This window comes from Lipophrys pholis (assembly GCF_963383615.2).
Source record: "Lipophrys pholis genome assembly, chromosome: 23".
Lineage (NCBI taxonomy): Eukaryota > Metazoa > Chordata > Actinopteri > Blenniiformes > Blenniidae > Lipophrys > Lipophrys pholis.
The window spans coordinates 6744108-6756833 of NC_137645.1; the positions used below are offsets into that span (position 1 = coordinate 6744108).

The following is a 12726-nucleotide window of genomic DNA, read 5'->3' on the forward strand; positions in this document are numbered from 1 at the left end:
GCACAGCTGAAAACAATCAAGGGTAAATCAGTAAAGGAGCAAAAAGACAGGCAGAGTGTAAAACTCTTAAAAAAAAAAAAAAACCTGTATTTTACTGCTTTATTTTAGTGTGTCTACCTTCAGTTCGTACTCATAACATTTTTTTCCCTCCTTCAGAAGTACAGCATTGATTTTTTTTTTTTTGGAGTCTGTTTGAATCCAGTTCAACAAAAACAAAAGTGTCTGTCGACGTTTCTCGAGGCTCCGGTTACTCATCGGGGGAAGAATGCAGACGAAAGCAAACTGGAGAAGTTTGACGGAATTGCTTTGGGGTTAGTCATACCTATAAAAAGAAGTTTCTGGAACTGTCTCGTGTGAAATGACCTAATCAAAGAGGGATGATCACGATATCGTCAGTCACGCAGCAGGCCTGTCCGTACCCGCCTCGCTAATGCTAACCAGGTGGAGCGGCGGCGGCCTGGTTCTGCCGGCGGTCCAGGTAATGAGGAAGGTGTTGAGAGCACCAGGTCTCTGTCACACCCAGACCCCGTTTCCATGGCAACTTTTCACATGACAACGCCTTGACCAGCAGCAGACACACTGACAACGATGTAAATATGTTGGGCCACGGGGGGGCGCTGTTTGTTTTTGTAATCAAACCACACAGATGTGTGCAGAGAACAACAACGCTATAAACATTGACAAACTGGAGAGAACCCGACATTGGTATGAACTGATGACGAATTGGTAGCCCTCAGGGGTGAGTCTCAACTATAAAACTACCAATATAGGCTGTAGAACTAACATTCTGGACTATAAAACTACCAATATAGGCTGTAGAACTAACATTCTGGACTATAAAACTACCAATATAGGCTGTAGAACTAATATTATGGACTATAAAGCTACCAATATGGACAATAACATTAGAATATAGACTGGGAGACATGCCACTACGAGGGCCGCAATGTTTGTTAGTGGCGCATGAGCAGAAGGAAGTATTTCCCACGGCGGAGGTGTAAATGGGAACTTGGTTTATAACAAGGCAGAAAACAGGAAGCGCTCGTGTCAGGACCTTCGCCATTAATCCATTATCGCTGCTTCGGCCAGTTGGACCATCAACACACCGCTTACTCTCTCATTTTTGGATTTGAATGGATTAATCCATTGAGGTAGAGTTAAAAAAAAAAGAAAAAACACTTCTACTTACCGTTGAGTTCTCTCCAGTAAACTCGCCTCCTGCCACTGCTCTGATTTTAAGTCCTGACGAGATTCCTGCCGAAGTCTTTGTTACTCCTTCAAACAGACGTCGTCGTCGCCGTGAGACAGACACTCTAAATTTGGCACACAGACCAGGCTTTGTGAGTAAAATCATGAGGGAGTCAAGACAATTGCAAGAAAGTGTTGGCGTTCCTCCCTCGTCACACACCAGCGGTTCCTGGACGGGTCCCAGAGATCATTTTTGGCCGATCGTCCACACGACAACCAGTTTTAAATTCATAATAGTGTTGTCAATCAATTAATGATTAACTGTAATTAATCAAGTTTTTTCTGCTTATAATCTATATTTATTTATGGGAAAATCATGGGCTTAATGTAGACTCAACACATGTAGGAGTATATTTATACACAAGTATATTCAAACACTTGCTTTTACCTTTAGGTGAACACTGTTTCTCTCCAAGTTAAGCAAAAACAGCGCAGGTCCAACACTTTGAATTTGAATATTTTATTTACAGAAAAACTGTTGTGCACATATTACATGAACAAAGTTACAAAAATATACTGTGAAATTCTCTAATACGGAAAGAAACGACACACACACACCCATAGGAGGAAGGAGGAGGAGAAATTAATCATTTACCTGCAAGTTTGCAGTCTTTCCTCCAGCTTTAGCAGTTTGGTGAGTTACTGGTCAGCCAACATGGCAACCCGCTGCTTAGCTGCGCAGCGTTACTTCTGTGGTCGTTACTTTCGTGCAAACGACTTTAACTTTCTCCAACGAGCCGTCGGACAACTTTATAAAAGTGAAACTTTCCAATAAACTGTCCCCCATCATGAAGAGGCATGTTGACGCTCTGCAGCCGGGTGGCTCAGTGCTGCACCGGCTGCTCACGTGACAAAAGGTGAGGGAGAGTAAAAAAAACTAAAACAAACCGGAAGTAAAGAAAACTGCATTAATTGCGTTCATTATTTTTTTTTAACGAGTTAAACGTTTTAAATTAATCACCACAATTAACGTGTTAATTTTGACAGCACGATAGATAGATAGATAGATAGATAGATAGATAGATAGATAGATAGATAGATAGATAGATAGATAGATAGATAGATAGATAGATAGATAGCAGAGGAGAAGGAAATAAGGGAAAACAAAGAAAGTGGAAAAAGTAAAGAAAAAACAAATAGGACAGAAAAGAAAAAATAATCCAGGAAAAAACTAATTTAAAAAAAAGAAGACGTCAACCCACTTCCATTAGCGTCACCCACGGCAACGCCCTCGACCTGCCGCTCGCCTCCAGAGCATCACTTGTCCCTATCAGTTCATGCGGAATAAAAAGCAGCGCAACAGATTGGAGTTTACAAATGTTTATTTTACAAAAGAAGAGCTAGAAAGGATGTAAACAGAGCTTGGGAGAACGGGTGGAGCAGGGGGTTGGGGAAGGTGGGGGGGTCGCTACTGCCATCTACAGTTTGGGCATCCGGGCGGCGTTGAGGCGCATGGACACGCAGGAGGATCCGGCGGCGTAGCGCATCTCCCTCAGCATGCCACTCCACTGCTTCTTGTCGTCCTCGTACCTGCCGGGAGCGAGCACAAAGAGTCATGTTCTGCTGAGCGCCAACGCGTACGACCAGCGCCGCGGCGGGGAAATCTAGGAAACTCACTGCCAGACGTCGGTGACTTCCGTGGGCGCCACCTCTTTGTTCTCCATCTGTACCATGGCGAAGCCGCCCACGACGTACAGCGTGCCGCCGGTGCTCACCAGGTTGACGGAGCTGCGCTCCTGAGGGAACTCGGCGAACGGCTCCCACCTGAGGAGAGGAGGAGGTCAGGACCAAGACTTTCAGAAGAGTTCGTGGAGGAAAGGAAGTGTGGAGAAATAAACTGTCAAAACAGTAGAAAATACGAAACTATCATCGCTTTCCAGGCGCGAGCACTCGCCATTTAGCATCACTTTTTACTTTAAACCTTGTAAACCTTGACTGAGCCGCTCAGCGCCCCCTAGCGCCACTTAGTGCTGCCTAGCGGCCCCTAGCGCCACTTAGCACCGCTTCGTGCTCCTTAGCAATGCTTAGCGCCCTTTCGCACTGTTTAGCGCCATCTAGTGCCCCTTAGTGATTCTTGGCGCCCTTTAGTGCCACTTAGCGCCATCTAGTGCCCCTTAGCGATGCTTGGCGCCCTTTAAGCCCCGTTTCCACGGTGCCCCTTGGTGCCGGTACGGGTCAGGTCGGAACCGGTTGTTGTGCGTTTCCACTGACTCAGAACCGTTACCAACCGGTACCATTGGTAACCATTTCTCGCTACCCCTCCACTTGATATGAGGGGGAGGAGCTTTAACACTGCCGTCTGCTCATTGGTCCGTGACCCCGTGTAATGGAAACGCGGCACTGACATGGGTCTGGTTACGGATAGCCGACCCCACCCGAACGGGACCGGCACCAAGGGGCACTGTGGAAACGAGGCTTTAGTGCCACTTAGCGCCCCCTGGTGCCTTTGTCTTCTTTTTTCCCCTTCTTTCCAATTGTTTTTGACTTTTTATCTTTTTCGATAATTTTTTTTCCTTTTTCGGCTTTTTTTCTTTTTTCTTTTCTTTTCTTTTCTTTTCTTTTCTGTCTTAAAAGAAAAATCTAAACTAATATTGAACTTCGGACGAGGAGTCTTACTTGCTAGTCGTGAAGTCAAAGGTTTCACAGGTGGCGGTGAGGCCTTCCTCGTTGACTCCGCCCGCCACCACGATCTTCCCGTTGTGGATGACGGCGCCGAACATGGCTCTGGGCGTCTTCATGGCCGCCAGCTCCCGCCACTCCGACTGCTTGTGGTTGTACACGAACGTCTTGTTCAGAGCTTTGCTGGAATGTAGATGGAGGTTGTTACACATCCTGACTGGTAGATTTAGAATTAGCCACTTGATTATGAAAAAATTATTATAACAATAAACTATTTTTTAGTTTGATTATTAACAAACCCAAGGGTTCACAGACCAACAACAATTAAATATAAATCGATTTAATAATATCTGTTAACTACCCGTTGATTGTAGTTAACAATACAATTTGAAGAAAATCATGACAGGATAATATATATTTTTTAAATTTGATAAAAAATATACAAATTTTATAAAATAAAAAAAAAAATTCTATTTAATTCAGTTATTAAATTAAAATTAAAATTAAAATTAAATTAAATTAAATTAAATTAAATTAAATTAAATTAAATTAAATTAAATTAAATTAAATTGAATTGCATAAGACAGTTTTAAAATATCAAAGATTTCTGGTGATTTCTAAAGAGAGGAAAAAATATTTTTCAAGCTCTATTATTATTATTATTATTATTATTATTATTATGATGATGTTAACAAGTGTCCAGCATTCAACCAAAAATAACTAAATATGGTTCAAGCTTTGTACACAATATGAAAATGACTGACTCGGGGATATATCTCGATATTTAGATTATTTGATTTGATTAGTGCCTCCTGGAGTAAAACCCTGACTCCATCTGTGGCTGTGGGCCTCTGCGACTCATCGCCTGGCACAAACTGTTTCCTTGGATGCTACAAGAACACATTTCCTGCTGCTTTATCAATTGCCTGTTGATGCAGCACAGAGAGCGTTCACGTTTTGTCTTCCCCAGCGGAGACTGAAAGAGCAGGAGACGTTCACCTGTTTGCTATTGGTGATTAACGGCCTGTTTCTAGTGACGGCTTGGATCAACTCAACCGATTTATTATCCTTTATCACCTCTATACATGGAGTCACAGTCAATTCAAATACCCTTTTCATGATGGCTTTTCAAAATAAATATATGTAAGTCACACTGATTTATATATTTCTTTGGTCTGTTTAAATGAAAATGAAGCATAAACATAATTTAGCAAGTTCAATGGACGAATTCCCTCCATCATGTGTTGCCGTGGTCGTAGTTCATGCATGGTGGTGGTGGTACCGTGCAAGGTGGTGGCGGTGGCATACTTATACTTTCGATATACAGTAACTCAATGTTAGTAATCTGTTTTTGCTTTTTTTCTGTCATCGATTGAAAAAAGAAATGGCAAATATGCGATGTTGAAAAGACAAAAAGACGAGTTGGAGACCAGCGCCCCCACAGGCAGAACGACTCGGGACAGTTCTCCACTGCCGCAGTGTGATTGTTGTCGGTGACGCACCGAGCGCTGCCGCAGGCTGGCAGGATGATCGACCACAAACAGCTGCCGCCCACGGCAGAAGGTCACACACACACACGCACACACACACACGCACACACACACGCTCACACACTCTTACTTGTCGTCCGTCTTGCCTCCGATGCAGTATACCAGCCCTTTGTGGGAGACGACTGCGTGGCCGTGGATCTTCAGAGGAAGCTTTTTGCTCTCACTCCACTTCATCTTGCTGAGAAAAACATGAAAAACACTTCGTCATTTATGAACGCCGTCATTTCGAGAAGTAAAATAAACGTAAAGGTCAACAATAAAGTGCTGCCGCTTTTACTGAAGGCCCCTGTTTCCACGACAACGTTTCACATGACAACATCTTGATCGTTCCAAAAAAAAGTGTTGCGTTTACACTGCAGCCTCAGACACACGGACGATGTTTCATAGTTTTATCATATGGATGATAAAACTATCAATATAGACTATAAAACTACCAATATGTATGAAGAAACTACCAATATTGACCATAAACCCACTAATGTGGATGAGAAAACTACCAATATGTATGAAGAAACTACCAATATTGACCATAAACCCACTAATGTGGAAGAGAAAACTACCAATATGGACGATAAAACTACAAATATAGACAATAAATGAAGTGAAGACATAACAACACTGACTCCACGTCGTAGCACATGACGGAGTCCAGCGACTCGTTGCTCTGCAGGTCCTTCCCGGCCACGGCGAACAGCAGGTTCTCGCTCTCGCCAATGTTGAAGAGGCACCGCGGCGACGGCATCGGCGGCAGGGCGACCCACTCGGAAGAGAGCGGGTCCAGCTGGGGAGGCGAGAGAGAGGAACGTTAAAGAAAAACACCTCAGTCAATGGACAGTTAAAGGACAGTAATACCTCTGATGTAGGGACGCCCTACCAGCCATTTTCATAAATCTTGGGTGCAGGCGTGCGCCCAGGGCAGAAAACAAGCCAGTACTGCGACTGGAGGTACGTCAACAACTAAAACTGGATCTTACATGTTTCATGGAACTTTCCCATTTAACAAGTTGCATACGTATATAGTTTTGATTTAAGGACATAAGCTGTGTCTTATGTTGCATTCATGAAGTTTCAATTACAGTTTTGGATGGTGGACATTTCACTACATTTTCAGCTGTTTTTATGACTTTTCTTTTTCGGCATTTTCTGTAGACAATTTCATCATTTTGACACTTTTTTTGACGAATTGTCAAAAGCTGTCTCGCAGTTATTAATCCCCATTTGTTGTGGTTTTAGCAATTTTTTTACCCAATTTATCCATGTAGTTGTGCCTTTCTTAAAAGCTCTTTAAAGTCGGACTTCATGCGGACGCTTCAGGGAGCCACTGCAGAAGGGCTAAAGAGCCACATGTGGGTCGACAGGTACATTTTCCATTTCGATAACTTTTGATTTTACCTTTATGTTTTACTATTTAAAGCTGTTTCACTTGACTGTTTGGTGTCTTTATTGTTGGTACAACCTCACCTGTTCTGCAATTATCTATTCATTTTGGCATACCGGGTGAACTTAGTTACTTACTTACTTGTTTCTTTGTTTGTTTAATTAAAATGTTTATCTAATTTTATTTCTAAGATATATTATATTGACAGCCTCAAACATGTATTGTTAACAACTTAGTAAGCATATCCAATTATTTGATTTCACAAATCAATGCACAACTATTTTTGGTCTACTGCCATCTTCTGGCGAAATATAAAAAAGCCTTTTTGTACGCGTGTATTTTGTACAGTGGTCTGGAAATCAGGCCGTGTTCGGCCACCTGGGCAGGACTTTGGACATGCCTGCCTTATGTAGGTATAGATGTTAGTGGCTTTAAATGTTCCGGAACAACTTCATAATTCAAGATAAAAGAAAAAAAAAAACACTTACCAAGTAGACATAACACTGCAGTGGAGCGTCCTTGTTGTCTTCGTCCACAAACAGTCCCCCGATGATGTAGAGCTGGTTCCTTTGCGACGCCAGGCTCACGTGGTTCCGTGGCACCTGCTCCGACATGGCCGCCAGGAAGCACTCGTTCTCGCTGACGTCGTACGCCACCGCCGCTGTGTCGTTGATCATGAGGATGAAGTCCCGCGCATACATGCCGTGTCGGCGGCCGTCGTTAAGGAAGCCGGGGAAAGGGCTGTCCTCCTCCCCCTCGCCCTCCTCCCCCTCCGCCCCATCCTTCTTCTGGGGTTTCTCCGGAAGCTTCCCCTTGAAGGCATCCTTGATGACCTGGATCATCTTCTGGATGTCCGGGTCGGCCTTGACAAGCTCGTCTGTCTGGACGCGGTCGTTGAAGTACTTCTCTGGCAGTAGTCGGAAGCGGATGCAGTTGAACGCGTCTTTCAGGACCTTGACGCGCTTGTCCTTGTCGTAGCGGACCCAGGCCATGACCGCCTCGAACACCATCTCCTCCTTCTCCACGTTGAGAGTGTCCCCGCCGATGACGGCGAACAGCTCGTGGGGCGCCAGCTTGAGGAACTCCTCGTCCTTGTAGAGTTTCTCGAAGCGCTCTGCGATGAAGTTGCGGCCGGCGACGGCGAGCCGGGGACAGCTGAGCACCAGGCCCAACCTGAAGATGGCCAGGCAGTTTCCCAACGACAGCTTCTTCTGAAGGTAGTTCACGCACACCGTGAAGACCGACGGGATCTGGAACCTGTTGGCCACGGCGATAATGTCCTGAACGTTGTCGTCGGTGAGGTCGATCTCGGCTGAGTAGAGGTACTGGACGACCATGTCGAGGACGGCGGGGTTGACGTCGTCCAGGACCACCTCCCTGGTGTTCTCCACCTCCTTCCCGTCCTCGGTGAAGAAGACGTCCCTGAAGTACGGGCTGCAGGCGGCCATGATCAGCCGGTGGCAGGGGAAGGTGCGGTCGCCCACCTTCAGCGTGCAGTCCACGAACTTGTTCTCGCTCAGCAGCTCCTTCAAGCCGTCCTGGAGCAGGGTGCTCTGGAACAGGCGCAGCTCCTCCTTGATGGCGTTGGGGTCCATGGTGACTCAGGAGGGGTAGCTTTAGGCCGAGAAGGAGAATCCCAGGAGAAGAAGAAGACAGGTACGACCACAGGTCCTGTTGGGGAGTCGGTCCTGGCTGGAAAAGGCAGAGCGTGGAAAAGGTTCCCGGTGTGAAGACAGTGCAATTTAATCCTGCCCCCCTGCTCTAAATATAACCCCGCATTGCCCCCTCCCCACACCCACACCCACCCCCACCCGGTGGCTTCAGCTCCCCTGGAATCTGCAGCGGCCGAATCAGAGCTCAGGGTCCCAGCAGCTGCTGTCACAGACTGAAATAAGCAACTGGCTGATCTGCCACCGTGATTCAGCTCCCAGAGTGTCGCGTGGTCCGCATGGACAATACGGCCAGAGTCCACGAATAGACCGTGACGGCAGAACCTCGGACCGCTGCCACACAAGAACTACTTCCTGTCATACTCAAATATATCTGATACTCTGTAGATGACGGAAACCTCGACGATGTCTCATCTGGACCGATACAGGAAGTGACAAGAACATGGAAACCAAACATGTTTATCATGTTTAAAAGGATCTTATTCCATGAGATTAGTTGGTTGGGTTTAACAAATAAAGAAAAATAAAACAAAACAATAATGTATGTATGTATATATATATATATATATATATATATATACACATTCATTTGTTCACTCACTGACTCATTCATTCATTTTTTGTCATCATTACTGTAAAAAAACTACAATAATAAACTCTTGCATGTTTTCTCTCTGCAGTTCTTTGTGTAAATACTGACAAGTGTTGATGTTTTTGTGTTATAAATCACAAGGCACAAACGTCATGATCATTATTGTTTATACGTCCTGACCACGATTAATTACATCCATTCTTCACAGAATGAAATTGAATCCATACAAGACCGACGGCACGCCTGAACTAATAAATGAGTGAAAATCACTAACACTGGTTTCTAACTGGAGAGTTCATGAGCAGCAGCTGTGTGTAGAAACAGGTGAGATGCCCCCACATGGCGGAGTGGAGTGGGGTGGGGTGGGGTGGGTGGGGGGGTGTTTCTGCCCAGCTGCTGTTCAATTAGCTCTTTTCCTCAAGACAAACGGTGCCGATCCACTCGCCTTCGCACATTTTTTACCTCCTCAGAGGCCATAACTGACGTGTCTGGATCAATCGCAGGATACGATGTTGAGTCTTCTTCCTGGGGCCATGGCGAGGCGTGAGCAGCGTGTAGAGTTAGGTAACGGCGTCTCCTGTGGGCAGTGCTAAAGATAGATCAGACTACGCTACTTGTCGAGGAGGAAGAGCGTCTGAACGTGTAATTCAAGTGGGGGGGGGTGCTGATTCTGACCTGCTCGGCTTTACACGACTCAGGAAATAAGTCCTGTGTTAACTTCGGTTCAGGAAATAAAGCTGGTAATTTTTACATTATTATTCTTCAAACTGAGGTTATTTCCCAGGTCTCTGCTTGAAAATGACACCGTGGAGTCTCTGCTTTCATTTCTTGTGTAGTTTGTTTGTGTGTTCGTGTGTGTGTGTGTGTGTTTTTGTGTCACATTTCAAAGAATCAGCCCACCATAGATAAAATAAGTTAGTCAATCTTACCTGAACTTTTTGGAGGGTCCTGTTGGTCACTTGTTTTCTCCTCTTAAGAAATCAAAGGGAAAATGAAGAAAAAGGAAGAAAAATAAAGGAAAAAGATGAAAAGAAAAGATTAAAAGAAATCTAACAAAAAAGGAGGAAAAATAAAGAGAAAATTTAAAAATTTAAAGAAATCAAATGAAGAAAGGAAGAAAAATGGAAAAAATCGTTTTTGAAGAAATCAAAGGAAAAAAGGAAGGAAAATGAAGAATAAAAGTCCAGTGTAGCTAAAACGGCTCCAACCATTGGGAGACATCCAGCAGGGATTAGCGTAAGATATTTAAAATGGCTCAAATGTGAAAACACAAAAAATGGCCAAAACAGCTAAAAATAGAAATAAATTGTACCTGTGAAAGTACAGAAATTCTTTAAAGTTTTTTTTGTTTCCTTATTTTAGCATGTTTTGTGGCTCCAGACTAATTTTATTGGTTGAAAATATTATAAAACTCTCTCTTAGTCCTAAAGGTTGCAGACCGTTGCTTTAATCTGAGACTCTGTAATCTGGAACTAGTTAATCTGAAGTTAAATCACATATCAGGTAGCCACTGCGTTAGTGTGGATTAATTTCAACCAGATTAGTTTAGTCCTGGTTTTATTTAAGCCCGGAACACGAAACCTGGACTTGGTGTCCAAATAAGGAAGAATCCCGTCTTTACGCCCCCACAGGAGGGTTTACGGCCCGTCGCAGCAGGAAGGGGAAGCTTCAGCGTTTGTTGGTTGAGATGAGATTTATTGTGAAGGTGGATCAACACAAGTCTGAGTCAGAACAATGGAGAACGACTGGAGGACAACTCACCAGTAGAGGGCGGTGTGTGTGCATGAGTGTGTGCGTGTGTGTGAGGGTGCACACGAGTGTGGGCGTGTTTCTCTCTTTGTGCGAGTGTGTTCGAGCGTTGTGTGTGCGTTTTTCCATTTGTACGTGCGTTCGTGTGTACATGCGTGTGTGCGTATGTGTGTGGGTCCATCAGTGTGAGATTACGGGGCAGGCAAACAATGTAAACAACCCAAACAAACATCACATTTTGTCAAACAGAAAAAAACAGAAAACAGATTGAAGGAAGTGCCGCAGCAACATGTGATATAAAACAAAGTATAGGAGGTGGAGATACACGAGGCTTCATGTCTGCTTTGTTACTGGCTCTGGTGATCATCTCGTCACCATCTTAACAGTCCTGAGGGACTGACGGCTTTATATTCCTGAGTAGACGCGACGGAGGATCTGTGTACAGTGACCCTGTGGAGGGCGAGCTGCTCCTCCCCCATTCAGCAGACGCCGTCGCTCAGCCTCCTGCAAACACAAACAGGAAGTCAGTCCCCCCCGCCTTCCAACGTTTGGATCCAGTAAAAAAACCAAAACAAAGTGGCGTCATGACTTCTGGCCGATCGCGTACCGGTGGATCTGGCGAGCACGCAGATCCTCTTGCACTCCTCCTCCGTGTCGAAGCGGTTCCTGTTGCCATTGCAGCCGCCGTACCAGAACTGGGCGCAGGCGTTGGCCTGTTTGTCGTAGTACCAGCGGATGTTGTAGTCCCGACACGTTCCCTGGTCCAGGACCAGAGTGCAGCGCGGGTCCAGCGGGACGGTCTCTGCAGGGAAAACGCCGGACGAATTGAAACGATCAAACCTGAAGCTGCTAACAAACCCAATCGATGGGGCGTGGCGTGCTTCTTAGCGGTAGCATTGCTAAAAGCTAACACACCATGTTACTTTCTCAGCTTTTTACCTTCGTCAGACAAAGTTGGATGAAGGGTATGTTTTTGGCTCTGCATTTATTTATTTATTTATTTATTTATTTATTTATTTATTTATTTATTTATTTATTTATTTATTTATTTATTTATCTAGCCAACAAATGTTGGACCAAAGTTATGCTTTTGGGCTACTTTTATTTATTTATTTATTTATTTATTTACTAATTTATTTACTAATTTATTCGTTTAGCCAACAGACGTTGGACGAAAGTTATGCCTTTTGGCCGTATTTATTTATTTATTTATTTATTTATTTATTCACTCACTCACCACTTTCACCAATGAAAGTTGAGACAAGGATGGTTCCATCAAATTTTGAGAGCGAACGGGTCAAAGGTCAAGGTCATGAAAAGGTTGGATAAAGTATTTTTGTCGTAACGCGTTCAGTTTTCAATTCCCTATCATCTGATATGCCAAATGATGCAGTGACGTCATTAACCTGGGGGTCAAAGGTCGGGTGGGGGGGGGGGGGGGTCACATGGAATTTGTAAATTGTGTGTACATCAGTGTCAAATAGTGACAACATGAAGCAATTCAAACGACCACAACAAATGATAGAAGGAGTGGTGTGGTGGATCAGATAACCTTGTAATCTATTGGTTTCCATGGTGACAAATGTGGCGGGTTGTTTTTTTACCTTTTCGTGACATTGCCCTTTGACCCAGTCGCTCTCAAAATGTAATGGAACCATTTTTGGATAAAGACAAATCATCACTGATAATAGCTTTTGTGAGAAGTTGGTAAAATACATACAAAGCAATAAATAAATAACTGAATACACGTTGGCAAAAACATAACTCCGCCCAAGTGGATGGATGGATGGATGGATGGATGGATGGTTTTTCCGACTGTTTGTATTTGCTTTAAATTATGCAAAATGTGACAGATTGTTCAAAAGGTTGAATATTTCCAGTACACTGCTTTAAGGAAGCAAAAAAACCAAAACAAAGCTG

The 12726-nt window shown here is 44.2% G+C and overlaps 2 protein-coding genes across 3 annotated transcripts in view; both read right to left on the reverse strand.

Annotated features, from left to right (window-relative positions):
- Positions 1-2557: 2557 nt before the first annotated feature.
- LOC308127882 (kelch-like protein 41b) lies at positions 2558-9638 on the reverse strand. 2 transcript variants are annotated; one of them, XM_080493275.1, is made up of 7 exons: positions 9520-9638; positions 7284-8487; positions 6041-6198; positions 5488-5595; positions 3865-4050; positions 2866-3012; positions 2558-2778 (listed from the first exon to the last, which is right to left on the reverse strand). In XM_080493275.1, the coding sequence occupies exons 2-7, from the start codon at positions 8388-8390 to the stop codon at positions 2667-2669; spliced, it is 1818 nt and encodes a 605-aa protein (XP_080349401.1). In that variant the 5' UTR covers positions 8391-8487; positions 9520-9638; the 3' UTR covers positions 2558-2666. The 2 variants fall into 2 exon arrangements, with proteins under 2 accessions (XP_080349401.1, XP_080349400.1); XM_080493274.1 differs by lacking the exon at positions 9520-9638 and having other exon boundaries at positions 7284-8632.
- Positions 9639-10734: 1096 nt separating this feature from the next.
- LOC308127745 (uncharacterized protein) overlaps positions 10735-12726 on the reverse strand; it is a 28635-nt gene continuing 26643 nt past the window's right edge. Inside the window, exons 35-36 of the mRNA XM_080493018.1 lie at positions 11414-11608; positions 10735-11310 (exon numbers count right to left, since the gene is read on the reverse strand). Coding sequence (XP_080349144.1) covers positions 11303-11310; positions 11414-11608 — 203 coding nt within the window. The 3' untranslated portion in view covers positions 10735-11302. The remainder of the gene's footprint in view (positions 11311-11413; positions 11609-12726) is intronic.